The sequence below is a fragment of the Polypterus senegalus genome, chromosome 11, assembly GCF_016835505.1.
Source record: "Polypterus senegalus isolate Bchr_013 chromosome 11, ASM1683550v1, whole genome shotgun sequence".
Lineage (NCBI taxonomy): Eukaryota > Metazoa > Chordata > Cladistia > Polypteriformes > Polypteridae > Polypterus > Polypterus senegalus.
The window spans coordinates 22,850,222-22,877,923 of NC_053164.1; the positions used below are offsets into that span (position 1 = coordinate 22,850,222).

At 40.2% G+C, this 27,702-nt stretch overlaps 1 protein-coding gene across 1 annotated transcript in view; it reads left to right on the forward strand.

The window, feature by feature from the left end:
- Positions 1 to 27,702, forward strand: part of LOC120538737 (spectrin beta chain, non-erythrocytic 4-like) — a 461,881-nt gene that overhangs the window by 165,871 nt on the left and 268,308 nt on the right. The window contains exon 18 of the mRNA XM_039768162.1: positions 7,142 to 7,898. Within this exon, the coding sequence (XP_039624096.1) occupies positions 7,142 to 7,898 (757 nt within the window). The remainder of the gene's footprint in view (positions 1 to 7,141; positions 7,899 to 27,702) is intronic.

The window sequence follows — 27,702 nt, forward strand, 5'->3', positions numbered from 1 at the left end:
CCTAAACCATGAGACTCAACAATCTTTGTTTTCAAATCTTTTGAGAGTTGCTTTGAGGATCCCATACTGTCTGTCACTCTTCAGAGGAGGGTCAAAGGGAAGCACAACTTGCAATTGACCACCTTAAATACCTTTTCTCATGATTGGACACACCTGACTATGAAGTTCAAGGCTTAACAAGCTAATCCAACCAATTTGGTGTTGCCAGTAATCAATATTGAGCAGTTACATGCATTGAAATCAGCAAAATTACAAGGGGACCCACATTTGTGCACAGCCATTTTTTCCACATTTGATTTAATTTCATACAAGTAAATACTGCTTCACTAAAAAGCTTTGTTCGGAAAACACCCCAATACTCAGATGTTCCTAGGAAATGAAAGACATACCACTGTTATCTTTTTTGTTGAAAGGAGTGTAAATTATTATGCAGGCTGAGAGGGGTTCCCAAACGTTTTCATATGACTGTAATAGTAGCAAATTTTATAGGTATTTATAGCTTATCACTCTCAGTTAAATAGGTATAAAGGCAAAAGTTGCCTGTTATTTTAACGCTGTAGCGAGGGTAAACACGGTATTGGGACAATGTCACACCAGTGTTTGGTGTCCCCTTGTGAGTCACCAACTGACCTGAAGGACTGCAAATCAGAGGGCTTCTTTGAGCTTGAACAGGCACTACGCCAAGACATGTTTCCGATGCCGCTATTTCAACTACAGTCACGCTTTCGAATTGAAGCAGCCCGATGGCAAAGCACATGCCCCAAGCCTGTGTAGGAGGGAAAGAGCACAACGCTGAGATTGAGGTTGCCAGTGGAGAGGATATGTGTGTACAGAAAGAAAAAACTGAGTGAAAGTAGGTGAAAGTTCACATTCTAACTTTCTTGCAGAGGGGAACAAGCAGTCAGTGTGACGTGTCGCCTGGGGAAAGGTGATGGTTTGACATAGGGATAGTGCAACTGATCAGAGGATGACGTAGGGTGTGCGACTTGACATTGCTTTGCTGTTGGGTGACCCCTGAAGAACTAAGTAATGATTAGCTATTCAGAAGTGCTAGCAGTAAAAATCCATAGTCCAGACCGCCAGGGGTAGTCATTTGACCGGTCTTTGGACTTGCAGATATTTCTTACTGCTGAATTGGTGGAGCAGAGAGAAGAATGAAGTTTGTATATATTAGTGAGGATAGTTTAATTCAGATTTCTGTATAGTTTTGGGTGGAAGCAATCTGTGTTTGTAGGCGCTCATTTTTACATTATTGTCTTTGTGCATAATGTTTTCACATTTTGTTTTTGATTATTTTTCTGCCCATCCTTCGTAAATTATCTCTTGAAGAAGAAGGAGGAAGAAAATAGCTTTTTGTTTATTTTTTTCTTATCACTTTTTGCTTTGGAGTCACTAATTATAGAATATAGCACCTGCACTTGTTTTTCTTGCTTTTTATGTTCTTGCATTGAACTGCATGTTTGCAAGACATTACTGTAAATAGTTATTGGCACCTCTGGGGTAAATCAAAATTCTGTTTTATTTGAACAGTCATCATTGCCTGTGTCTCAATTTTCCCATCCCCTGTTCATTCAGTTATAGCTCCAGGTACTCAGAGTCAGAAACTGCAACTGTGCCATTGCACAGGGCACCACACTCCCATTAACAGTATTAGTTTTCCTTTCACCTTCTCTGGCCCTAGCTGAGCTTTTCCCCAGTCCTATACAAGTTGCACTCCTAGAAATAGCTTAGTATCACACACTATAAGAACCTGACACCAGCTTCTAGTCATGATGGTTATAGTTTGATTGGCTGCATCGAGACCTGTGTTACTTATCATAGGTGAAGAAAATACAGATGTGGTTTTGTGATAGATAGATAGATAGATAGGAAAAGCACTATATAATAGATAGACAGAAAAGGCACTATATAATAAATAGATAGATAGAAATGGCACGATAGATAGATAGGAAAAGCACTATATAATAGATAGACAGAAAAGGCACTATATAATAAATAGATAGATAGAAATGGCACGATAGATAGATAGGAAAAGCACTATATAATAGATAGATAGAAAAGGCACTATATAATAGATAGATAGATAGATAGATAGATAGGAAAAGTACTATATGATAGATAAATAGTGTCACAGATGGGGATCTTGTCCGGCTGAGATGACTCTTCATTGTATGGACCTGGGGAGCAAGCCTGGTCATGACATTACCTCCCCCATAATGCTAGATGGCAGCCCCCTTGGGTTGGGATTTTGGAACTCATGCCTGTTGCGGTCCGTGGCCTCCACCATGGGGCGATGCAGTGGTTCCTGAGCCCATGTGGGTGGTTCTTTCACCACATCCAGAGGTGCATCCAGGGATGGGTCGTCAGACACCTGGAGCACTTCTGGGTGGGCTATAAAAGAAGCCAGCAGCCAGGGAGCCAGAGTCGGGGAAAAGGGAGACAAAGCTTGCTGGAGAGGTGTGGAGGAGATAAAGAAGGAAAAAAAAACTGTGTTTTTGTGCTGTGTTTGTGGGACTGTGTTGTGCCAGTGGCAACGGGGAAGGCGTTGCCCCCAGGCAAAGAAAAATAAAACATTTATTTGTTTTATAAGTGTGCCTCCCATGTCTGTCTGTGCCGGGTTGGGTGTTGATATAGCGCCTTTGTCACGATAGGTAGGTAGATAGATAGATAGATAGATGTGTAAGGCACTATATAATAGATAGATAGATAGATAGATTGTACTTTATTGTCCCAACTTTTAAAGTAAATTGTATTGTGTAAAGTGTTATCACAAATGTCGACAATGACCCCCCACATATACATACAAGACATACAAAAAAAGAAGAAAAAACTTCTGACTAGGTTAGTGATAGGAAAGTATTCAGAGTGAGGCATTATAAAAATGTATTGCCGTAGGTATGAAGGCGCCTCAGTAGCTTTTACTGACACACTTCTGTTAAATAATTTTTTCCCATAATGTCCTCAGTGCTAGTCTGTCAGAGAGAGGATGTGCAGTATTGCTGTTTTGTTTTTATTCTCTCCGCTTTATCCTCCAACGGGTCAAGAGTGCATCCTGTATCTAAGCTTGCCTTCTTAATCAGCTTTTTGGTTTGTTGGACTTCTCTTGAAGTGATGTTACTTGCCCAGCATACTATGGTATAGTGATGGCACTAGGCAGCAATGGCGCCAAAAATCATGTGACCGCAAAACACTCATGGTCATAATGTAACCTGCGCTTACCAAATGTAATGAAGACATAACTTGTGTGTACAAAATATGCAAAAAATGTAACTTGCACTTACAAAATGTGCTCAAAACATAACTTGTGCTTACAAAAGGTGTGGTGCAGCACGCAGACTTTTGGCAGTAATCTAACTCCATGCAAACATGCCATGCTAGAATAGAGCTACAGCATTTTAACACGTTGTATTTCCATAGACCAGAATGTTTATCTACACTCTGCTGTTGTTATGTCACTCAGATAGTGATGCAATAGACAAAGTGAATTAAAGATATCATAGGAGACAGAAGCTCATCTCAGATGCTTGGAGCGAAGTAGCAGCAGTAGTCTACATGTCAATGTCAATTTATTTATATAACACATTTAAAACAACATAGGAATGCTGTGGTCAAAGTGCTTTGCAATAATAGAATAAAAGGAAACAAACAAATAACATAAATACAAATAAAATATAAGAACATAAATAAAATACATAATAAATAGAAGTAATGTTATATAATCACAATGAGAAAACCATCAGTATTACTGAAGGTCACGGAATGCAAGTGAATAGAAGTGAGTCTTTAATCGTTTTTTGAACAGTTCAATTGTAGACGACTCCATTATGTGATGAGGTAAAGAGTTCCACAGGCGAGGGGCAGCAGCTGTAAAAGCCCTTTCTGTCCCCCTTAGTTTTACACTCGGTACGAGGGACATCAAGAGACAACTGACCAGAAGATCTAAGCACTCTGGATGGCTGGTGTAAAGCACACAATTCAGATAAACAAGCAGGAGCGAGCCCTTATAAAGATTTAAAAACTAGCAACAAGATTTTAAAATCAATTCGAAAACTGGCAGGCAACCAGTGTAAAGAAGCTAATATTGGAGAAACAGAATCAGACTTTCTTGCCCCAACCAGAAAGCAAGCAGCAGCATTCTGGACCAACTGTAACCTGCGTATCAGGGATTTGTTAATCCCAGAATACAGCGAGTTGCAGTAATCGAGACGAGAAAAAATAAAAGCATGAGCAGCTTTCTCAAGATCCCTAGAAGATAAAAAAAAAGGCTTGATCTTACCTGATAGACGAAGCTGGAAAAAGCAACTCTTGACTACAGAATTAATCTGTTTCTAAAAAGAGAGGTTACTGTCAAAGATAACAGCAAGATTGGAGACTTGAGGTTTGCAAAAGACAGAGAAAGAGCCGAGAAGTCCAAGACCAATTTGGGCTTTAGCTGATGGACCCACTATAAGCACCTCTGTTTTATTTTGATTCAGATCAACAAAATTATTAGCCATCCAGGATCTTATTTCAGAAAGACAGTTGTGCAGTTGATTTATTGTATATATTGTATCATCAGCATATCAGTGAAAAGATATGTTACATTTCCTAAAAATAGCTCCAATAGGATGAAGGTATATAGAGAATAAAATAGTACCCAAAATGGATCCCTGAGGAACACCATATGTAAGAGGAGCAGTAGACAAAAAAGAGGAATTTAAAGTAACTGAAAAGTGTCTGTCAGTTAATTATGACCTGAACCAGTTAAGAGCAGCCCCTTTAAGCCCAACAAGATGTTCATGTCGCATCAGCAATATCTCATGGTCAATAGTGTCAAAGGCAGCGGACAGGTCCAGGAGGACAAGGGCCTGAGTCAGTAATAATAGAGATGTCATTGAATACTTTAAGGAGGGTGGTCTCAACACCATGATAACGCCTAAAGTGTTATTGGTAGATCTCAAATACATGTGTGGATGTGTGAGTATGTCTGTCTCTTCTGTCGCCATGCTTATTACAATGTGCAAATTAATCATTAAGCTTCAGTTATCTTGTTCTACTGAGATCCTGAATGGATGTTAGCTGGTTTAGCTTTTTATTTTCTCACAGCCTCAGGTCTTTGGCTTAGTTTCTTTTGCTGTCTCCCTGAAATCCGAAAGCTTTAAAGTGTACGGACTGGAGGAATCAAGGGTAGATGTTTTAGGAAGGTGTTGCCTTTGCAGGGGCGTATTTTGCTACTATTCTCTGCAAATGTTTTAACAGCTTGTTTGAGAATCACGTTTGGCTCCATGAGACTACCCCCCGACCAGTCACAACTATCTTCATTTCTGCTGAGTGTTCACAAAGTCCCCCGGCTTTCTCCAAGAACACTACATTTCTCCCAGTTATGTAACCTGATAAAAATGAAAACCGGTGTGCCTTTTAATGAACATTGTGCCATTCAGGGTTTGTCTCTGCCTTATAATTAATTTTATAATTGGCTCCAGCTCAAAGACACTCAGTAAAAGGCTCAGAAAATGATGGTGCATTGTCTATAATGCTGGTCATACAAGCTAAAAGCATGGTATTATTTTCAATCGTATAAACAATTAATAAACAACCGCTTTTAATCCTTCATCCATTGTATGTTTTAAGTATACTTTATGGAGCTTATTGAATTAGATCGTGGCACTTGCTATATTGCGAGGTCACCAACTGAATGCTATCAAACAGCTTCATTTATTGTAGTAAAGTAGTACTATTTCAACTTACAAAAGACATTTTGAAGATTCAGGAAATGAATGGGTAGAAATGAGATTTATAAGTAGCGTGTGAATCACTTGTGTCCTGGTTTCTCTGATTCAGTGCATTTCTGACACATTTGTCTTTAGCATTGCTTTAGGCATAATATGTGAGTCAGTGCAGTGTAAGATTTTATTTTTCTCTGCTTTCAGTGGTCATTTGTTTGGCGTATTTGAAGCATGGATTGAATTATTTAAATTTTATCCACCTTCAGAACTGTATCCATTTTCCCTTATTCTTCAACTTCAAAAATGTAATTATTTATTAATATAACAAGGCTATTTAATGTGTTTGAGATATTGTCTCACAGCATAGCCTTGTATTATTGCTTCATGTTCACATGGGTGTTTATATTGTAAAAGGAGCTATATATGCACCCGACCCGACACAGACTCACAACGGAGGCATGTTAAACTCAACAAAAGATTTATTTTTTCTTCACCTCAGGTCCATGCCTTCCCCGTGTCCCTCAGCCCTAACACAGTCCCAAAGCACACCAAATACTAAAGTAAAGCACACACTCTTCCCAGGCAACCTCGTCCTACTCCTCCTAACTCAAGCGCCCAAGTGGAGACCACTGTAAACTTTTAGTAGGCACCCAGAAGTGCTCCAGGTGCTTGATGGCCGAGTCCCGGCTGCACTTCCGGGTGTGGCAAAAATACTACCCACGAGGGCCCAGCGTTTCCCGCTGCAGCACCCCCTGGCGGCGCCTGCAGAACCCAACAGGGCTGCACCAAACTCCAACTCCCATGAAGCCCTGCGGGAGTCCGAGGCACCACAGCATACCCAGGGAGGCTGCCATCTAGCGTCCAGGGGGAGGTTTTGGGTTTTCCCATATGTACTACTGTTTATCCCCAAATTACAAAAGATATGTGTCTTTTGAGTCAATTTAAATGTCAGTTGCACAAAACAGAGTGTACATATTCTAATAGAAATGTGTTTTTAATGTGTTGTACTTGTATGATGAATGAGCCAATCACAAGTGACAGATGATTCGATTGGAAACTGAAAAAATCGTAAGTGAAGTGAACAAGAATCATGAATCAGACCGGTGGTACTTGCACGTGCTCCTTAAAAATCTAGCTGTAAAATAAAAGACTGTTGAGCTCTGCTGAATCTGTTTGTTTGTGTTGGCAAATCGATTTGTTTAATGCACTAAATATAGTATAAGAACAAATTGTTAGTGAATTGCCCTACACTACTGAAATTGCTAATACAAAATGTGCAGGTCCGTAAAGAAGGAAAGATGGAGGCACGATGAAATTATATTAAGGTTTCCATTTGTTCTATGTATAGACATCTTTTTAAACATATTCTAATTTTAACATTTTCAATTTGTTGTGATCATCACTTCCTTGCATTACAAAATTGTTTTATTCTGCAGGTGGAATCGTATTGTGGAACTGGTAGAACAAAAGAAAGATCATCTTAACTCTGTCTTGCGTATCCAAAATTACTTGCTGGAGTGTACTGAGATTAAGTCTCAGATCCAAGAGAAACGTAAAGCTATTGAAACCATACAGTACACTGGCAGTGACCTGGGAGGTGTTCTAGCACTTCAGCGAAAGCTGTCTACGATGGAAGGTGCTTTGACTGTTTTAGAACCCAAGCTGATCTTGCTCCAGCAGGAGGCAGAAGAACTGGTTACTGCACATCCAAATCAAGCTCTTGAAATCCTGGTGCAGTTTGAGGACATTGGAGTTGAATGGGAAGAGCTTAAGAGGATGTTGCAAGGCTGCGAGGATTCACTTACAGTGGCTCGAAGGCTTCAACAATTCATTCAAGACCTGGACAACTTCTTGACCTGGCTGGTCCAAACCCAGACTGCTGTGGCTTCAGAAGTCCTACCAAGTAACCTGGAGGAAGCTGAATTGCTTATCAATCAACATGCCACTCTGAAGGAAGAAATTGGTCGGTATGAGGAGGACTATAATCGCATCCAGGATGTCAATAAGCTGTTGACATTGGAGGAAACAGAATTACCGTACATCTCCCTTCAGCAATGGCTACAAAAGTTAGATGTTGGCTGGAACAAACTTTTGGATGCTTGGGAAAGTCGTCGAGAGGTTCTTGTGCAGTCACACATCTTTCATCTTTTCCTTCGCGATGTGAAACAAGCAGAATCTTTTCTTAATAACCAGGTACAGAGATATTCAGTATATGTGCATTCTATGTTTTATATGTAAATAATTTAATAGAAGTAGAATAATTTAGTTGAATGCGGACTCGAATAGACTTGTCAACAATGGTGCTCTTCCACAAATTAACTGGTTTGTTTTGAGTAAAAAGCAAGTTTTTCATTAACATCACTAAAAAGAGAGTTTTTATTTTAGTTATGTCTCTGCTTTTGCTATTTGGGTGCCAACCTTAATAGCAGACATACAGTCTATTGAATGGATTTTTTTTTTCAAAACCATGCTTATGCTTTCTTTCCTCATTGACATCTTTATCTTAGCAAACTTATCAATTACTATATTTACTTTTTCAGGCCTGTAAAATCAGTGAATGTGTTTTTTTTTTATTTTAAAATAGCCTACTATTTAGTTTTTGCATTCAAAATTCTGTATTTTAAAGAATATGGGATGAGCAATGATGGGTGTAGAGATAAGTGTGCCTTGTAGACTAGTGCTCTGTTTTGCCATGGGGGTGACACGATTCTCAGTTTCAGACTCTTTATTACATGACATGGACTTGAACAGAGTGTCCCAAATCCCCACTATTATGGCCTTCATATTTACAGTTAACAGCCTGTTAGCCAAAACAAGTGGGAGAGAAGGCGTTATGGTCAGGTCTTATTTAGCCACGACTTAGCGTACGTACTTGAAACTTCTGCAAACTCAGCTTTTCACTGTAGCTCCTGGGCCAGGGCGTCTTGTTGTGTGGCCTTTTATGTTTACAACTTGCACATAGAGGTTGGTTCCAAATACATAGTTTTTACTGCTTCTGACCTGGTATTCTTTGAGTATAACAGACTCGTATATATCGCAGCAAGTTTTTCTTAAGATCGTATCTATAGTGCCTTCATAAGGTATTCAGACCCTTTTAATTTTGCTATGTTGCAGCCTTGTGCTAAAATCATTACTTTTTGCCTCATCAAGCAACACTCAATATCATAGAATGACTAAGTAAAAACAAAATTTTAGATTTTTTTGCACATTTATTAAAATAACAAAAAACTGAGCTATAACCTTGACACAAGTTTTCAGATGCCTTATTCATTATTTTGTTAAAGCCCCATTGGCAGCGATTCCACCCTGGAGTCTTTCTGGGTCTGCCGTGACGAGCTCCACACACCTGGATTGGGAGATTTTCTGCCATTCTTCTCTGCAGATCCTCTCAAGTTTGGACGGAGACCGTCTGTAGGCAGCTGTTTTCAGGTCTATCCAGAGATGTTCGATGTCATTCAAGAAGGGGCAGGGCACGGTGGTTTGTCCATCACAAAGTGTAAAGTGCATTGAAAGGGAGATGGTGGTTTAGGGGGATTGTCCCACACTGAGTCTACAGTACGCCTGACTGTCCTGCTGCAAGCAGTGGTTCCCCTTTGAATTGTCTAAAGCAGGGGATTTAAAACTTTTAAACCTGAGGACCCAAATATAAAAATCAGTACTGTACTGGGACCCAAAAAGAGAATTATTGTTATAATGACAATGGAGTCATAAAATGATAACTAACAATGGCCATATAATAAAAAATCGTGAATGGTCTCCCCTAAACTTTCTCGTATACACAGATATGGGGATGGAGGAGTAAATCACAAAACAATGATTATATTTTTATATTATGCACATTAAGAACCATCAATAACAAGTCAAATCAAATTAATAATATATTGGACAATTATTATAAAAGTAAAGTTGAATAAATCGTAATCTGCAGCTGCATGAATTAAAGGTGAAATACCACTTCCGGTTAGCGGAAATAGCCCAAAAGTTGATAGAAATCTATGGTTTGTACCTAATACTTGTATGCAAAATTTGGCTGACCGAAGTGAAAGCGCACTGAAGTTATTGTGTTTACATATGCACACGCATACACACACACTAGTGCTGGGAGATATACCGTTTCATACCGAAAACCGTTTTTTATTTTTGTTATAATATGAATTTTTCTTATACCACAATACCGGTTTAAATAGCCTAAACAACGTTTGGAACGTGGCGCAGCGAGAAACTGTTTTTTGACTTTTTCACTGCTACACTGCTAAACACGCAAGCAACGGAGTACATGTGTTCGTGGAGGTATTGAGCGGTGAAAATGGACAGAGAACATTATGAAACTGAAGCTGTAGCAGACGATAAAGTTGAACATGATGAACACAGAAGAACTTTTGCCGAAAAAAGGAGCTGCGTCTGTTGTCTGGAGATTTTGGTTTTAAAAGGTCAGATGTGGACCAAACAATTATTTATTGCAAATGCCGTGGAGGTAAAGTTGTCGCCGGAGCGGCAACACGAGCAATTTGCTGCACCACCTTATCCGCAAACATGCTTTGGAGTACCACGAATGTATGGAACTAAGATTGGCACCCTCCACATCCTCAGGTAAAATTGAAAAAGCTAGAGGACACTCGAGTCACACGTCACTTGTAGACGCGTTTGCTGGAGGTACTACCTACAGTACAACAAAAAAAAGCAAGCGGTGGATTGAGATAACCAACGCCAATACAATCCAGATAGCTAACGTGTCAGTGGACAGAGATTGATAACATTAATAGAAAGTGCAGTTGGTTTACAAAAAATATTTACTATTTATTCCTATTCTAAGACATGTTCAGTGCAATACAACTTTTGACAAGCACCTCTGGATATTAAGTCTAAATGCTGCTTTGGATGGTTGAAAATTTGTTGTCAAAATTATAGTTTAAGTTTATTTTGTTCAATAAAAAGGTTCTAAATTTGACTGCAACTGTCATGCAGTGTGATTCCTTCTCTTCACTGGTGCCACTCCCTTGAAAACTATCACTTTATGGGGCCATGCAACCCTGTAATGATACTTGTGTGCACATTAAAATGTTTTTTTGTACAATGTACAATTGTCATGACAGTGGAATAGGTTATTCTTAGCAAGGCTACTGCAGTAATTGCAGTGGAAAATGTGGTTAACATCCACTCATGTATGGGGAAAACAATACCGTTGAATACTGTGAAACCGGTATAATTTTGGAAAATACTGTGATATAGAATTTTGGTCATACCGCCCAGCCCAAACACACACAGACATAATTCCAAAAAAGTGAATTTTCGGAGGTCTAAAATGTCGAGATTCATCAAAATCTCAGAATTGAATTTTTGGATGATTACTATGCTTTCCCAATACATTGTATACGAGAAAGTACATAGGGAACATTTTTTTTTCATTTCAAGAGTATTTCTCACATGAATAGTACTAAAGGAGAAAATTAGGAAACCAATGTATTACTCCATTCATCCAAGCCTGCTTATTCTGAGAAGGGTTGTGGGCTACGCTTGTTCCTATCTCAGCACAATACAGGAACAACCCCTGAAGGGGGTGCCAGTCCATCACAGGGTGAATAAACACAGACACACATAAAGGCACACAAGGGCCAGTTTACTGTTGCCAGTCCAACTAATCTGCACATATTTGAACTATGGGAGGACACTGGAACACCCGGAGTAATCACAAGTACACACAGGGAGAACATGGACACTCCACACCAGTAGCACCTGGTGGTTTGAACCTAAAACAATTACATTCAAAGCAGGGAATGATCGATTCCTCAAGTACATCATACTGTAAGATTTAGAAAGGATAATATGAAAGGTACTTAACTTAGTCACTTTACACATGAGGCTGGGTAAGGAATGAGGTATTTCAAAATGTAGTTTATTAACCTTGTATTATATAACAGTACAGTTATCCCTTGCAAGCCTATGCAACATTAATACTTTTTTCTAAATGATTTCACAAATAGTTTAATATACCATTTAACAATTCAATTAAAAACAAACAAAAAACAGCTAGGTTATTCCAAAAATATTAAGCACAAATTATATTTTAAACAAGTGGTTGGTTAGACATTTTCCAGTCCAGATTGAAATGTTTAAGTCTACTAACTGACATCTTGCTGAATATTTTACTGCTTATCTCAACCCTTGTATATTTTCTGGTGCTTTTACAGTTCTCAGTATTCTGACAAACATATCTTTCACAGTGCCAGTTAATTATCAGACCACTTTCATAAAATGTGATGAGAAGGAATTCTTTCTTGCCAAGACACATTAGATTTAATACAAAATGTTTTTTGCACCTCTGTTTCAGATTTGGATTCAGCGTCTACCATAACAGCGAACACGCAGTCAACCACGGATGAGTTTAATCATTGCCACTGAAACCATATTTTGAGTACGATATTGGCAGAGCAATATATACAGTGCCCTCCATCATGTTTCAGACAAAGACACATTTTTCCTCGATTTACATCTCTGCTCTGTGGTTTAAAATTACAAATCAAATAATTCAGACATGACGATGCAGACTTTCAGTTCAGGGGATTTGCATACGTTTTGGTCACGGCATGTAGAAATGACATTTCCCTCCATTTCTATAATGGCACTATAATGTTTAGGACAAATGGTGTCATGGTGTTTGTGATTCCACAGGTGGAATTCATTGGTTCATAAGATGCCACAACTTTCTTCTACCCTTAGGAGTCTGTAGTTGCCAACATGAGGACAAGAGCTGTGCTGATGAAAGAAGCCATTATGAGGCTGATAAATAAGAATAAAACCATTAGAGGCACCGGTATATACTCCCATCCTATTAACCTTGAAAATTGTCACATCCTTGTCCTACACCTGTTATTTTCATTTTGACATTTCAATCTATTGCCACAGTCTCATCACCTCACCAGCTCATCTGACAGTTGACAGTTCCTCTTCTCTGTCCCTTTCTTATACGCATATTTGCTGTCAGTCTTCTCCGACTGACTGTTTAACAGGTTGTGAGATGGGAGTTGAGAAAGATATATTTTTGTGCCACAGGAATGAAAGCTCTCCCTGTAATGCGTCAATGACATGTTTTCACATACTTGCCGCAATTAAAGTGTGACAAATAGCAGCAGGGATATCACTTGGTACAGACTTCACCCTTCAAAGAACTTTTGTAATTTTAGTGTACAGTCATATGGCCACCCATCACAGATGTTTGCAAATCATAATTTAAGGAGCACTGTTATAGAGCGTCAGAAGGGGCCGGGGAGGGTCTGTTCTACAGGGCATCGGAGAGGGTAAGAATGTAGACCTGAGCACGAGGTCTTTCAAAACTGTTGTATACTTCTGATGATAAAATTCTCAAAATGCTGGTACTGTACTGTTTTATACAATTTTTTTCAGTACTTTTTCAGCACTGGTATACCACCCAGCTCTACCTGGTATCTGGGAAGTACAAGATTTTTTTTACAAGAAGAGTTTCTAAAAGTGTTTTCTAAGTACAGTACACTCACTCGCCAGCCCGCGGGAACAGGCACTGGGCTGAACCGCTTGAAAGGGGGTCAGGCGCTCCTCTGTTAGAGATATCGATTGTATTTAAAGAGATGATACATAGAAGAGTATGCAGGGTGCTGAAGAAAGACGAGTTGGTGATAGTTTATTATTAATAGAAAATCAGTTACTTGAATATTTCACTACAACTGTCTATTGTAAATGCCAATGCAAAATACAATGTAATAAAAAGTAAAAGTAAAAAAGTAAACCATAATAAATCGTAAATAAAAATGCCAATGCATAATAAAACATGGTAAAACATAGAAGTAAAAAGGCAAAATGTAATAAATCATAATCAAAAATAAAAAAGTAAACATTTAATTATGTTAACGCCTCATCAAAAACAATATTAATAATTACTTTATCCTGTAACTTATATTCAATAAACATTGCTTTTTTCCTCTTTTTCATTAATTGGACGATTCTGTTTGTTCCCTGCGTGGAGTTTGCATGTTCTCCTCGTGTCTGTGTGGGTTTGCTCCGGGTGGCCCGGTTTCCTCCCACATGCAAGTTAGGTGGATTGGTGGTTCTGAATTGGCCCTAGTGTGTGGGTGGGTGGGTGTGTGTGTGTGTGTGTCCTGTGGTGGGTTGGAGCCCTGCCCAGGATTGGTTCCTGCCTTGTGCCCTGTGTTGGCTGGGATTGGCTCCAGCAGACCCCCGTGACCCTGTGTTTGGATTCAGCGGGTTGGAACATGGATGGATGGATGGATTCTGTTTGTTCTTGATTTTTATTATATGCAGCTCTTTTTTGTTCATTTTTCGATGTTCATTATCAGCTCTTTCTGGTCTTTTTCTATCGTTATCTAAAATTCCTCGTTCTTGAATAGATAATTTACTTTTCTGCGTTGCCGTTATAATCAACTGCGTTGAAGAGTGAGTTAGCACTGATAGTGTCACAGGATGGTATATAGAGAAGATGTGTGCAGTAAGAGTAATGATTGGACGAGTGGTTTGTAGGGGAGTGGTCAAGGCTGAATAACGCGCACAAAACGGAAAACTATTTTAATATAATCTAGTGGTATTTTTTATTATATTACAACCATTAAGTATAATTTCATATATTGCTTTCTCAAATTACTTTCATCACAAAAGCACAATCACATTACAATTCAAACCAATTAGATAATGTGCGTTTTTATCACTCAGTTTCAAGGTAAAGCATTTTTGCTCTGACCCTCTCCCATTAACATACACTCCATCTTCCATTTTCTTTTTTCATGGCAAGAGGCAATTTGATCACCATGAGTCCCGTGTATTTTAACTTTCACTTACTATGTTGCATTGGCAAAACACGGGGAAATTTTAAAGACGCCTCTCTACTACAATTTGCCAGGAAAGACGAGGGTTAAATATTACACCTTCATTAGACTTATTAGTTTGACTGACTATACATTAGGGATTTATGTTTTAAGATTTAAAGATTGTTTCTGGTATTTGAGATGTAAAGGTTATGTACAGAAGGCATATGGAAGATATGTTTTAAATACTATAACAGAAGAAGCACTTCTCCTGCTTCCTGTTGAGCCAGAGGTGCTCTGGGAACAACAGCTCAAGAGATGAAGTTATTTCTTTTAGTATGGTTGCCTTCAGAGGTGAAATGTTCAAGTCTAGAAGGGCCACGATACAATATGAATACAACAGGGTGCTTAAGAAAATGTTACCTCTTGTGGGAATGTTTTTGTTTCCCTTACTGTTGGCTAAGATGGCAATGACACTGAAAAGAATAAAAGACCTCCATTTCTTCTTTATTCCAAAGTCAGTCTCATTGTCATTTCAGACAAATGGCACAGAAAGAAAACACAATTCCCTCAAGTTCTGGCATTTTTTGAAGCACACTATACAGTAAGTGAGATTACCTTTTGATTTCATCAATTGTATATCTGGAACAGTGCTCTCCCCAGAATTTTTTTTCCAGCCGGGTGGCATGAAAAAGTAGAACGGTGGGGCGGGACAAGGAAATTTGGTGGTGGGGAAAATTAAATGTGCACTATTTTTATTAGTTAATTATTATTAATAATTTTCCAGTGCTCAATGTGACTTCCTTTTTTAAGGTTTGACACTTCTGCCACAATATTTTTATTAAATTTAAGAAGTATCCAAATCAGGATCCTGCAACCCTAACAAAACTTTTAAAGAACAATTGTTATGACATAAACCAAGAGGCACAAGTACTGTCGCTATTGGGAAGAAAAGTGAAAACAATGAAAAAAGGTATGGGAAACCTAATGAAGAAAAATGTAAGAATATTCCTCAATGCCAGCTTGTTTATGCAGAAGGTGTCTTCAGTGAAATATTTATTCTTATTTTCTTCCAAGAAGCCCAGTTGTCTGCAGCTTTCCCATAATCAAAGTCCCCAGGATCTGGGCCCTCCAAGGAGATCAGCATGAGATTATTTAGCGTGCTTTGATTCATGCGATTTCTCAAACATGTCTTGATCCTTTTAAGGGCAGAAAACCCCCTTTCACATTCAGCTGTGCTCACTGGGATCACTAGCCCAACATGAGCTAGTTTGGCTATATTTGGAAAAGACTCTTTGAGTTCTGATGTCGTTGCCATTTTTAGTAAAATCTGTTTTGGACTGAAGTCTTTGTATGACTGACTTCTGATCATTTTTGATGCAACTGTCCATTCTTGCCTGCTACTTTCATATTTTAAAATTGGAGGGCTACCATTTTTGGAGTAACGATCGAAAAGAATTTCAGCAGACTCACTTGAATCGTGAGTTTCTGCGTTGAAAACTTTTGAAAAGCTGGAGTTAATTGGCATGTCAGCGAATCTTGCATCTAGGTGCTTGACAACTGTCTGTAGGTATTTATCATATATTGCAGTTTTGAATGACATTACATCACTCGGTGTATAAACAATGCGGAGATCTGACCATTCTTCTGCTAGACAATGAGGAAGGCTTTGAAAATATCTCCCAGGAGTGTCTTTCAACTCCATGATGGACAATTTTGTGGTGAGCAAAATTGGCTCAATTTCAGTAAGACTGACATCTTGCCTTTGCCAAGCCTTAGATAAGTTGGACAACAAAGGTAATACGCCTGAAAGCATCATCAGAGAGGAAACAAAATTGTACGTTTTAATACATCTGCTTAATCCTTCATCTGTGATGTCATTTCTTTCAGTGGCCTCTCTTTCCAGCATAGCTTTGACACTCATCATACATTGTCATAGTGACTGTACTGCAAAGTCATGAGACAACCATCTAGTGTCACTGGCCATTTTCAGCTTAATCTGGGGAATATTCCGAATATTTTGAATTTCCATTAAACCAGCCATCCTAACTGAAGAATTTTGGAAGAAACAGAACAGCTGCCTTAAGATGTCATTCAGCTTTGTTAAATAAGGTACAGCAGCTGCTGCTTGGGCACTTGCAAGGGCCAATCGGTGGTGTACACAGTGGCACTTGACCAAGAGTCCAGATGTTTTATCTTTAAGCAGTTTTGCCACTCCTTTCTGTTTCCCAATCATAACAGCCGCTCCATCTGACCCTAGTCTAACCAGATTAGCAGTTTTCAAGCCTAGAGTGTCCATAGTCTCACTCAGTGTGTTGCTTATAGTCTCCAATTCGCCATCAATCACATTGCGGGTTGATGCAAAACTAATTCTGACCTCTTTAGTGACCTGGCAAACATATTTAATGCAAATAACTAATTGTTTTACAACTGAAATGTCTGAGGTTTCATCACACAGAATACTGAAAACATTTTCAGCGTGTATATTTTTCAGTATGTTGGACTTTATTTCTGATGCTAAGACATCCAGCAGCTCTTGCATTATTCTTTCAGAGGTGTAATGTGCATTTTTTTCCAACATTGAGATGTTGTATAAAGGAACAACCCATTTCATTCCAACAGCTTTTCAAACAACGTTGTATGTGACAACTCATTTTTTGCCAACCAAGCTCCCACAAAGGCATCTCTCTGTAAGTTATTTAACGCGGATGCAGATCTTTCAATTTGACCGATTCCAGTTTGCTCTAGTACACACTTTCCAAAAAGGTCAGCAGAAGACTCAATGTGCGTTTTACTTTTTTCATGGTCCAGCAAGCTTTCTTTTCGAATTCTTGTGCATGGCACGTTTACCCATGGTAACTCCCTCCTTGGGGTGTGTTTGTTTAAATATTTCATGCACAATGAGCACCACATACCATTTTCTTTGACCATTAGCTAATTAAAATCTTTAAACCATGGTTTGTTTATGCCGGATAAACGGTGCTTAGATTTATCAATTGGCAGAGTGTGTGCTGAAGAGATTTCCCCGATGGACCAGCCTCTGCAATGTCTTCTCTGAAATTGCCACATCAGGAGTTGATGCCACACCTTCATTAGTTTGTGGTGTCTCTTTTCTGAAATAACTGAGCAGTGTTGTTTTCTGAACACTTTTTTTGCTTATCTTGGTGAAATGTTTGCAAAAAATTAAAAGTACCTATGAATAAGACTTTTGAGTGGGAAAATGGGAGCCTGTTGGATATTCAATATGCACTTGCACTACGGCAGGGCAAGATATGAACAAAAAAGGAATGGCAGATGGGTCACTTTATCAAAACCATCAGCAATTCAGTGACAAAACTTTTGCTCAGGACACAGTATGTGCTGCAAGGGTTTCTTCACACTTTTTGCAACATGGACGCAGGCCCAAATATGAGCAAATATAAGAATGGCAGATGGGGTCACTTTAACAAAACCCACAGTATGAGCAAATATAAAACGGCAGAGGGAGTCACTTTTAGAGGAACCACAGTGAGTGCTACAAGGATTTTTGCACACAGAACACACCTAATGCTTCAACAACTGTATATACGTTGTGGTGGATAGGGGGCACTCTCGCTCCCTTGAACCCCTGTCCACGACTCCAAACACAAGGTAAAAGTCCTCAAATTGACTTTATTAAATTGCCACAGTGCACAAAGCACCCTCTCCTCCACAATACTCATACAATAATCACTAATCACAAACAATAAACAATCCTCCACTCCCAGACGCGTTGCCACCCTTCCACCCAGCTCAGCTCGCCGTCTGGGAGCTCCCACAGTCCTTTTATATCTCCTGACCCGGAAGTGTTCCTAATCCCCAGGCCATGTGACTCTCAATCACTTCCGGGTCAGGTACAAGTTCTTTTCTTCACCTCGGAAGCATGTCATTCCTCTTGTCCACATGTGCTTCCGGGCGTAGGGAAAATATCCATTATTCCTCCCTGCAGCGTCCCCTAGTGGCCCCCATGGCATCCAGCAGGGCTGTGCATAAAAACTACATTGTCCATGATGTCCTGCTGGTCTTCTGGGGACCTCCCTACTGCAAGGAGGGCTCCACCTGGCGGCTTGGGGGTATTGGCCAGGATAAACGGCCGGCCATCCATCACAACGTATATACTGTATATTGGTTTGCTATGTACTGAACAAGAAGAGAGCAGCTGTATGCTTAGCAGCACCACACAGACTGTACTGACACTGAGAACAGAGACGTCACTTCCTGACTCCCTTTTTCTGAAATCTGACAGGCTGGTTCAACTAATCCTTTTTTATTTTATCAGTCCTCCTCTCATCTGCCCACCTCCACATCCTCTTTGCTTGTGAACTGCCGCTCAGCTCCCGCTATTAGCATGTACAGCCCCCTCTCGCCCGCCAACCTCTCCATACTCCTTGCTAGTGTATTAAGCTGCTCTGCCCCCACTATTACCATGTACACCCCCTCTCAAAAGCCCACCTCCCCATACTCTTTGCTTGTGAACTCCGCTCTGCTTCATTCCCGCAGTGATCGGCAACACTCTCCCCTTGCCACTTGCAATCCTGCTTCTAAAATATTTGCCCTCCTGCCCGCTCATCTCTTGCCATTTCTGCAGATCATTAGATCTGCCTGTGCCTGTAGATTTGCAGCTGTCATCTCACAATGTCATGCGAGATGACAGCCAGGCGCTCAACTAAATTAGCCGGGCGGAGTGCCTGGAGAAACACTGTTGAAGTTTAGTTTTTATTTATTTTATTTTTTTTTTACTTTTAGATAACATTATGTTAACATTAACTTACATTTGTTAAGTATCAGCCAGAGTTCCCCTTCTAGCTGGCTTTCACATTTTTAATCATTGCCTATTTTGTTCATGTTAATATCAATGATTATTTAGATTCCATATGTTGATGTATCATTTTTTTATGTGCTATGTAGTTTGTGGGTGATTCCCACAAGAGTTGGGACCATCAGCCCATCACTACCAAGAGACTGTCCCTAACCTTATAAAGGCTAAGGTAAATCCACAGTCCCTTGCGGTTCATTAAATGTGCTGTTGTTGGTGAGTTTCTCTGGTGAATGTTCTGTGATTTTTGTGAACCTCTGGATTTTTGAGCTCGGTGCTAGGGATTTCAAATTGGGACTTTGTCTGTTTTTGGATTTCTATTTTGTATTCGTTGTCTTCTGTGCCTTTGTGTCCCTCGGAGCCACAGATCTACTTTTGACTGTTTTTGTGATTTGCCCCTGTTAGGCAGTTTTCCCCCATCTAGTGGGAGTCATTGTTGGAACTTAATGTGCTTAGAAACCTCTAGTTTGTGACAATGTTGCCTGACAGACTGAAAAAATAAAATCAAAATAATTAATGTCTATGTGTAGATACAGTCATATGAAAAAGTTTGGGAACCCCTCTGAGCCTGCATAATAATTTACTCTACTTTCAACAAAAAAGATAACAGTGGTATGTCTTTCATTTCCTAGGAACACCCAAGTACTGGGGTGTTTTCTGAACAAAAATTTTTAGTGAAGCAGTATTTAGTTGTAAGAAATTAAATCAAATGTGAAAAACTGGCTGTGCAAAATGTGGGTCTCCTTGTAATATTGTTGGTTTGAATGCATGTGACTGCTCAATGCTGATTACTTGCAACACCAAATTGATTGGATTAGCTCGTTAAGACTTGAACTTCATAGACAGGTGTGTCCAATCATCAGAAAAGGTATTTAAGGTGGTCAATTGCGAATTGTGCTTCCCTTTGACTCTCCTGTGAAGAGTGACAGCATGGGATCCTCAAAGCAACTCTCAAAAGATCTGAAAACAAAGAGTGTTCAGTCTCATGGTTTAGGGGAAGGCTACAAGAAGCCATCTCAGAAGTTTAAACTGTCAGTTTCAACTGTAAGGAATGTAAACAGGAAATGGAAGGCCACAGGTACAGTTGCTGTTAAACCCAGCAGGTCTGGCAGGCCAAGAAAAATATAAGAGCGGCATATGTGCAGGATTGTGTTACAGACAACCCACAGATGACCTTCAAAGACCTGCAAGAACATCTTGTTGCAGATGGTGTATCTGTACATCATTCTACAATTCAGCACACTTTACACAAAGAACATCTGTATGGCAGGGTGTTGAGAAAGAAGCCCTTTCTGCACTCACACCACAAACAGAGTCGCTTGTTGTATGCAAATGCTCATTTAGACAAGTCAGATTCATTTTGGAACAAAGTGCTTTGGACTGATGAGACAAAAAATTAGTTATTTGGTCATAACAAAAAGCGCTTTACATGGCAGAAGAAGAACACTGCATTCCAAGAAAAACACCTGCTTACCTACAGTCAAATTTGGTGGGGGCTCCATCATGCTGTGGGGCTGTGTGGCTAGTTCAGGGACTGGGTCCTTGTTAAAGTTGGGGGTTGGATGAATTCAACCTAATCTATATATATACTGTAATTCACTAAGGCAAGACACCCCTGAAAAGGCAAGACAATCATGGAAAGCACGCCGGAAGGGGCGTGGATTCACTAAGCCGCCAACAAGTGAGACACCTATGGCGCATGCAGGGAGGAGCCACGCCCACAAACACCAAGACCATTGGATATGACGACAACTTACAGAGCCACGGCCACCAACTCAGACGCGACGACACAGAAAAACCGGTGTCATTTATATTCGTCTGTCGTAGAGGTCACATGCAGCTCCGACCCACGTTGACTGTTAATAGAGGCATGTTTCTCACGAAGGTGAATCACCATATGCGGCGTGTAAAACTGTTTGCGAGGGGTATCCCATGGGATCCTTAAAACATTCCTTTACAACTGAGGTTAAAACACAATGAAGTGAGCAGTCTTTAAAAAATGAGTTTTCGGTTAGGACGCACGACTGCATGCACTATAGCAAACTGTTTTACACGCTACATACAGCAATTCGCATCCGCGACAAACATGCGTCTTCTTAGATGCTCCTGCACTTTGTACACACACCCCTCCCACCTCTCTACCACCGTGGTTGAGTGTCTTGGTGGATTATATATAGAAAGGCAGCCAAAACCGCACAGAACAATGAAAAGTCTACGTGAGTCACAGGTGCATCTGGACTGTACAAAGACGACAATGACTCGAGTGACGAGTTGGAGGTGGGCACATGAGCAGGCAGTGTATACTGGACGAGAAATCAGCAGACTAGTATGACAGAGGGAGCGGAATGGACGTCCTTCTCCTCTCCTCCCATTCCACCCTTCACGCCTGAGCGCCGCACGAACGATTGTGTGTTGGTTCGTTTCATGCATTGGTTAAAACCCAATGAAGGAAGCAGTCTTTAAAAACCAATAAGCCATGTTCCTCTGTTTCATTACCGTCTCACATGCTTCACCAATGCAGGCCCTGCAACAGTCGAGACGCTCTCTCGGCAGCTGACCTTCTCTGTGCTTGACCGGTTCACACAGAGGCACCACATGACCAGGCGGTGTGTATGCTTCGAGAACGAGGGTGGACGTGACAGGACTATCTAAGAAGAGGCATGTTTGTCACGGATGTAAATCGCTGTGTGTGCAGCGTGTAAAACAATTTGTCGCGAATGTGAATCGCTGTATGCAGCGTGTAAAACGCTGTATTGTATGTTGCCCTCTCCAGAGTTGCATCTTTTCATTCACCTACAGTCGTATACACAATGAAGTGAGCAGTCTTTAAAAACCGAGTTTTTGGTTACGATGCACGACCGTGTGCACCATAGCAAACTGTTTTACACGCTACATACAGCAATTCGCATCCGCAACAAACATACGTCTTCTTAGATGCTCCTGCACTTTATAAACACCCCCCTCCCACCTCGCTGTTACCATGGTCGGGTGTCTTGGTTGATTATATATAGAAAGGCAGCCAAAACCGCACAGAGCAATGAAAAGTCTATGTGAGTCACAGGTGCATCTGGACTGTACAAAGACGACAACGACTTGTGTGACTAGTTGGAGGTGGGACATGAGCAGGCAGTGCATACTGGACGAGAAATCAGCAGACTAGCATGACGGAGGGAGCGAGTGGACGTCCTTCTCCTCTCCTCCCGTTCCACCCTCCACGCCTGAGCGCCGCACGGACGATTGTGTGTTGGTTCGTTCCGTGCATTGTTACAATGTTGCTTTTCTTGCTGATTTATTACATTACCGATTTTTCAAATGTTAATTTTCTCCCTGTGCTTAAAAATGATTAAAAACCGGCCTGATTATGCGGCGTATGGTACACTGCAGGTTGGCTATATTAATAAATAATTCACTAAGGCAAGACAACCATGGAAAGCACGCCGGAAGGGGCGTGGACTCACTGAGCCGCTGACAAGTAAGACATCTATGGTGCACGCAGGGAGGAGCCACGCCCACCAACTCCTGGCTTCTCCGATTGATCGGTATAAGCATGGAAACTGTTGGGTTTGAAGCAGGGATGTGACGTTTGTTTTCTTTACTGGAGATTAAAACATTTCTTGTAGCCAGTTAAATGTTTAACATGTTAAGACAAGAGTCTTTTATTTTATTTTTATCTGCAGGCCAGTTTTATTCTGTGTAGCACTCTTTAGCACTTGGGCTCCATCACTCCCTTCTGTCTTTAAAGATTTGACAAGAAGTGTGCAGCCATAGCCTGTTACTTTAGTTTATTTTATTAGGGGTTATCACAGATGGCTGGGGTCCTTGCCTGGCCAGGACGCCTCTTCACTGAGATGACTGGAAGAGCAAGCGTGGACAGCACAGTACCTCCCCCAGGACGCTAGATGGCAGCCCCCATGGGCTGCAGTGGTGCCTCAGACTCCCGCAGGGCTTCATGGGAGATGGAGTTATCTACAGCCCTGTTGGGATCTGGGGAGCCGCCAGGGGGTGCTGTTGCTGTTCCTGGGCCCGGAAGTGGGGCAGCGAGCACCTGGAGCACTTCCGAGTGACTTATGTAAGGGTCCAGCAAAGACTACTCAGGGAGCCAGAGTCGTTAAGAGGAGAACGAAGCTTCCTCAGGAGGAGTGGAGGAGTAAAGAAAAGGACTGAGAGATAAAGAAGGAGAACAAGAAAGTAACGTAAAGAAAGGAAAGTGTGTGATTGGGCTGTTGGGGACATTGTATATAAATCCATTCATGTGTGCTTTTTGGACTTGTGCCTTTAGTGTCTGTCTGTGTCAGGTTAGTGTGTCACAGTGCCATCTGTCTTCCACAGGGTATTTGAGTAGGGTCCTGCTTCTTGCAACTGTGTGCTACAAAAAACAGACATAATAAACGGTGGCTCTTTATTATTGTTATAGTATACTTTATATATATGTGAACTGTACTTAACTGAATAAGTGATGTGGGTTCAATCTTTATTTTAAGTGGTTTATTTTTTCACATGGTATCTCCCAAAGCTGGGCATGTAGTACAGCGTGTACATGAATAAAGTACGTTAGATAATAAATGAAAAAATAACTTACCAAATTAAAATGCAAAGCAAAAAAAAAATGCTTCTTAAATCTAAGATATCTGACCAACTGTTGACTTATCTAAAATGCAATAACGAAAATTATAAAGTGTAATGAAAATAAATATTTAGTTTACCACATTACAGTTATGTGGAGAAAAGAGAAACTGAGTTTAGTTTATGCCCATATGCTATTCATTGACTGCCTACCACTTCCCACAGCACTTAACTGGCATCCTGCAGTGAAAATGATCAAGTCAGCTACTACATGGATAATGCATCATCTACCGGCTACATTAAAAAAAAAAAAAAAAGCTATAAAAAGAATAAGATTTAATTGATGATGACATTTAACATATTTGAGCAATCACCAGTGATTTTATCTGTTTGTTTTTTTTTTGTTTTTTTTGCATATATTACAGGGAGCAGGCCTTAACTTTACTCCATTTTGCTTTCTTTTGTATTGTGTGACTTTGCTTTACCAGACAATCTTCTTCTGGTAAAGGGCTGTGTTTTACAGTGTCACATTTGTTTGATGGCTTCAGTTGAGTTTTCATATGCTTCTTTTATGCTCTGCAGACACATCATGAGCAAAAAAGCTAAAATATTAACAATTAAACAAAATTAAAAAGCACATATGATGAAAATGCATCGCAGATGTGGTAAAAGGGGTGTGAGCTGTCTAGAAAGATCCAGAGGTAGACCCAGACCTCCCTAGACGTGTCACAGAAATGGCCTTACCACAGGCTGCCAGCTCCAAGTTACTACCTGCTGGCTTTGCCCAAAAATGAGAAGTTGGCCTTAATTTTTTTTTTCAAAAAAGCATTAAATGTTTACAAATGCCTTACAAGGGAGAGGCTAAACATAAACCTCTGGCTTTTTGTGATAACCCCAAACAAAATATCTTTATAATTTATGAATTTATTTACAAAAACTATATGAAACTCTAGAAATGGAAAATACAGGAAAAAGAGCAATAAAGAGTTTCCCAAAAAAGGCAACCCAAGGTTGACAAGCCTCAGTACAAAATCCACAATCAAAATCCAATAACAGAAGTGATAAATGAAGAAACAGAATATATCACTAGAAAATATTACAGAATGGTAAACTCTTAGCAATTCATTGCTGAAACCAATTAACTAAACTCAAAAAGTGGCCGAAGGAGGACCCTTCGGCAGTGACACCCGGGTGTTCCCGTTTCCTGGGGCTCCACCCACAAAACACAAGGAATGGCAGAACATTTCAAGACATTACATGTAAATAACAAATAAAAGTACAATGTGTGTGTCTTTACCTGTTGGTCTGCCATTTGTACTCTCTTTATGTTGCATATTACTTGTCAAAATAGAATCACTTTTTGTGTCAGTACTTTATGTAAGAAATTTAGCTTGATAGCTTTGATGCTGCTTGTTACAGAAGAACATCACATAAAAATAACATCAATCACAAGTTAAATAACATGCATTATGTTAGTGCGATTATAAAGGAGATGTGCAAGTTATTTGGAAAATAAGTTAAAGCACGTATAGTGTGTACAATATGCACATAAATGTACATACCAAATACAAAATATACATATACATACACTAACACCTTCATATATGAAAGGACACACAAATGGGCGAGGAGAACAAGCTAAACTACTTGTTTATGAGTCTATAAGTTTTAATTTTAATTGGTGTTTACCAGAGGGGAGCTATTAAAACAACAGCAATTTATTTGTAGAATAGCCCAAAAGCACACAAGGAATGTCTCACTGGGCTTTATCTGGCCACGTTTTTTGACAGCCCTCTAGCCTTGACTCCCTAAGAAGACAAGAAAAAAACTCCCCCCAAAAAAATGGAAGAAGTCTTGAGAAAGGCAATTCAGAGACATTTCTACTTTTGTCTGTAGTAGGGAATCCAATCCCGGGCTCCCGGGAATGAAACTGCTGGAATTCCCGGCTGAACGGGAATGGCCAAGCTCATATATATAGCGTGTAAAAGTGTAAAAATCGATCAAGAAATAACAGTTATAGCTGAAAATAATTAAGTGGCATGGTTTTTTGGCCCATGGTGTAGTGTGTTGCCGATTAATTCAGTCAACAACAGATCAGCAGCAGTCAGTTTCCTGGCTCCCATTAAGACTGAGCATAGTGGACTGGGAGGAGTCTGCACTCTGCAGCTCACGAATGCAGGGACGCGGCAGACTTCATTGACGTCTGTGGCATGTGCTGTTGACAGCACAGGCTGGTGTCAAGTTTTCAACTGGAGCAGAGCTCGGGTCCAGTCGGCAGTCAGAACACCAGTTGTTTGTGTTGAAAGCCTCGTACGAATGGCCGAGTTTGTCGAGTTTAAAAAAGACGGAGTTTGGCAGCATTTTTTGCGCGACTGTGCTGCCTACTTCAGTGGAGGCAGAGCATGCTTTCTCAGCGGCTGGTGTACTCAGCATGAAGGTACGCTCTCGCCTGGATGACCGAACGCTCAACACGTTGGGCTTTCTACGCTCTTATTACACAAATGACTAGATACATGTACTTATATGACAGCATGAACTGCTTGTAGTTAAGGTTAGTCTTTTATTGGTGTCAACATATTGCAGTAGTTTTATTAAAAATAAGTGTCAGTCGTTCTAAAACTATTCACATGTGAGATGCCCGTACATTGTGTCATTCACGTGAGCCCTGGATTCCCGGGAATGACATACGGATTTCCCGAATTCCCAGGAATGGATAAACCCATCGGGGAATGGATTCCCTAGTCTGTAGGTCATGTTTTAGTGTGAATTCTACACACGGCATTATGCATGAGCCTCCAGGACCTTGGCCATTTAGGCACTATATGAACACTAGACACATACAAATGGAAGAGTACAGCCAATTATTTTTTCAGCAGACATCACAAATGCTGCAATTTATTTTCAGAGTGGACAATTGCTGAACCAAACTAGACAGCAATGGCGAATGTGATTACAATTTCACTTATGGCTTTGTCGAACTATGCTGGGAAGGAGTGGAAAATATTTCATTACTTTAGTTGACATAAAAAAAATGCATCCACTGCTGAGTCTTAATGATGGAAATGGTGATAATGTCCCAGCTGAGAGTGTTTGTGATAGTTTTACCCAAAAATTTAAAGAGTTCCACCATCTTGGCTGTAGAATAAATAATTTCTAGAGGGAGAGGTTATAAGTGTCATTTGTGAAAGTCATTTACCATCACAACTGTCTTTGTGATATTGAGTACGAGGTTGGTTATTTGTAGTGCACCAAGACAAAAGATGAATCACCTCCTTAGTAGTAATTAGTCTGATAATGGTGGTGTCGTGGGCGAACTTAATGATTTTTACTGAAGGGTCAGTGGACCTACAGTCATTAGTGTACAGGGAATTGCGTAGGGGGAAAGTACACAGCCTTGTTAATCTGCAGACTGTCTGAGAGATGGGAGCCTGTCCAAACATCCTGTTTGTGAAAAAACTGTGAGTCCATTTGCAGAAGGAAGCATTGAGTTCAATTTGTAGAAGTTTAGTTTGCAGAATTTCAGGGTGAATGGTGTTAAATGCTGAACGGAAGTGTACAAACAGTATTCTGGCGTAAGTTCCTTCAGAGTGTAGATGCTGCCCCAAAGTGCAGGTCCATGTTTATGCTGTAATCCACAGATCTACTTGTCCGGCACACAGACTGAAGACTGATGAGCAACAGTAACAGACTTCAGATGGATTAGAACTGAAGCTGTTCAAATATCATCATTTTAACTGACGTTAGGAATAATAGGCCTATTATCATTGACGTACCTTATTTTATCTTTTTTGAAAACTGGAGTAATAGCATT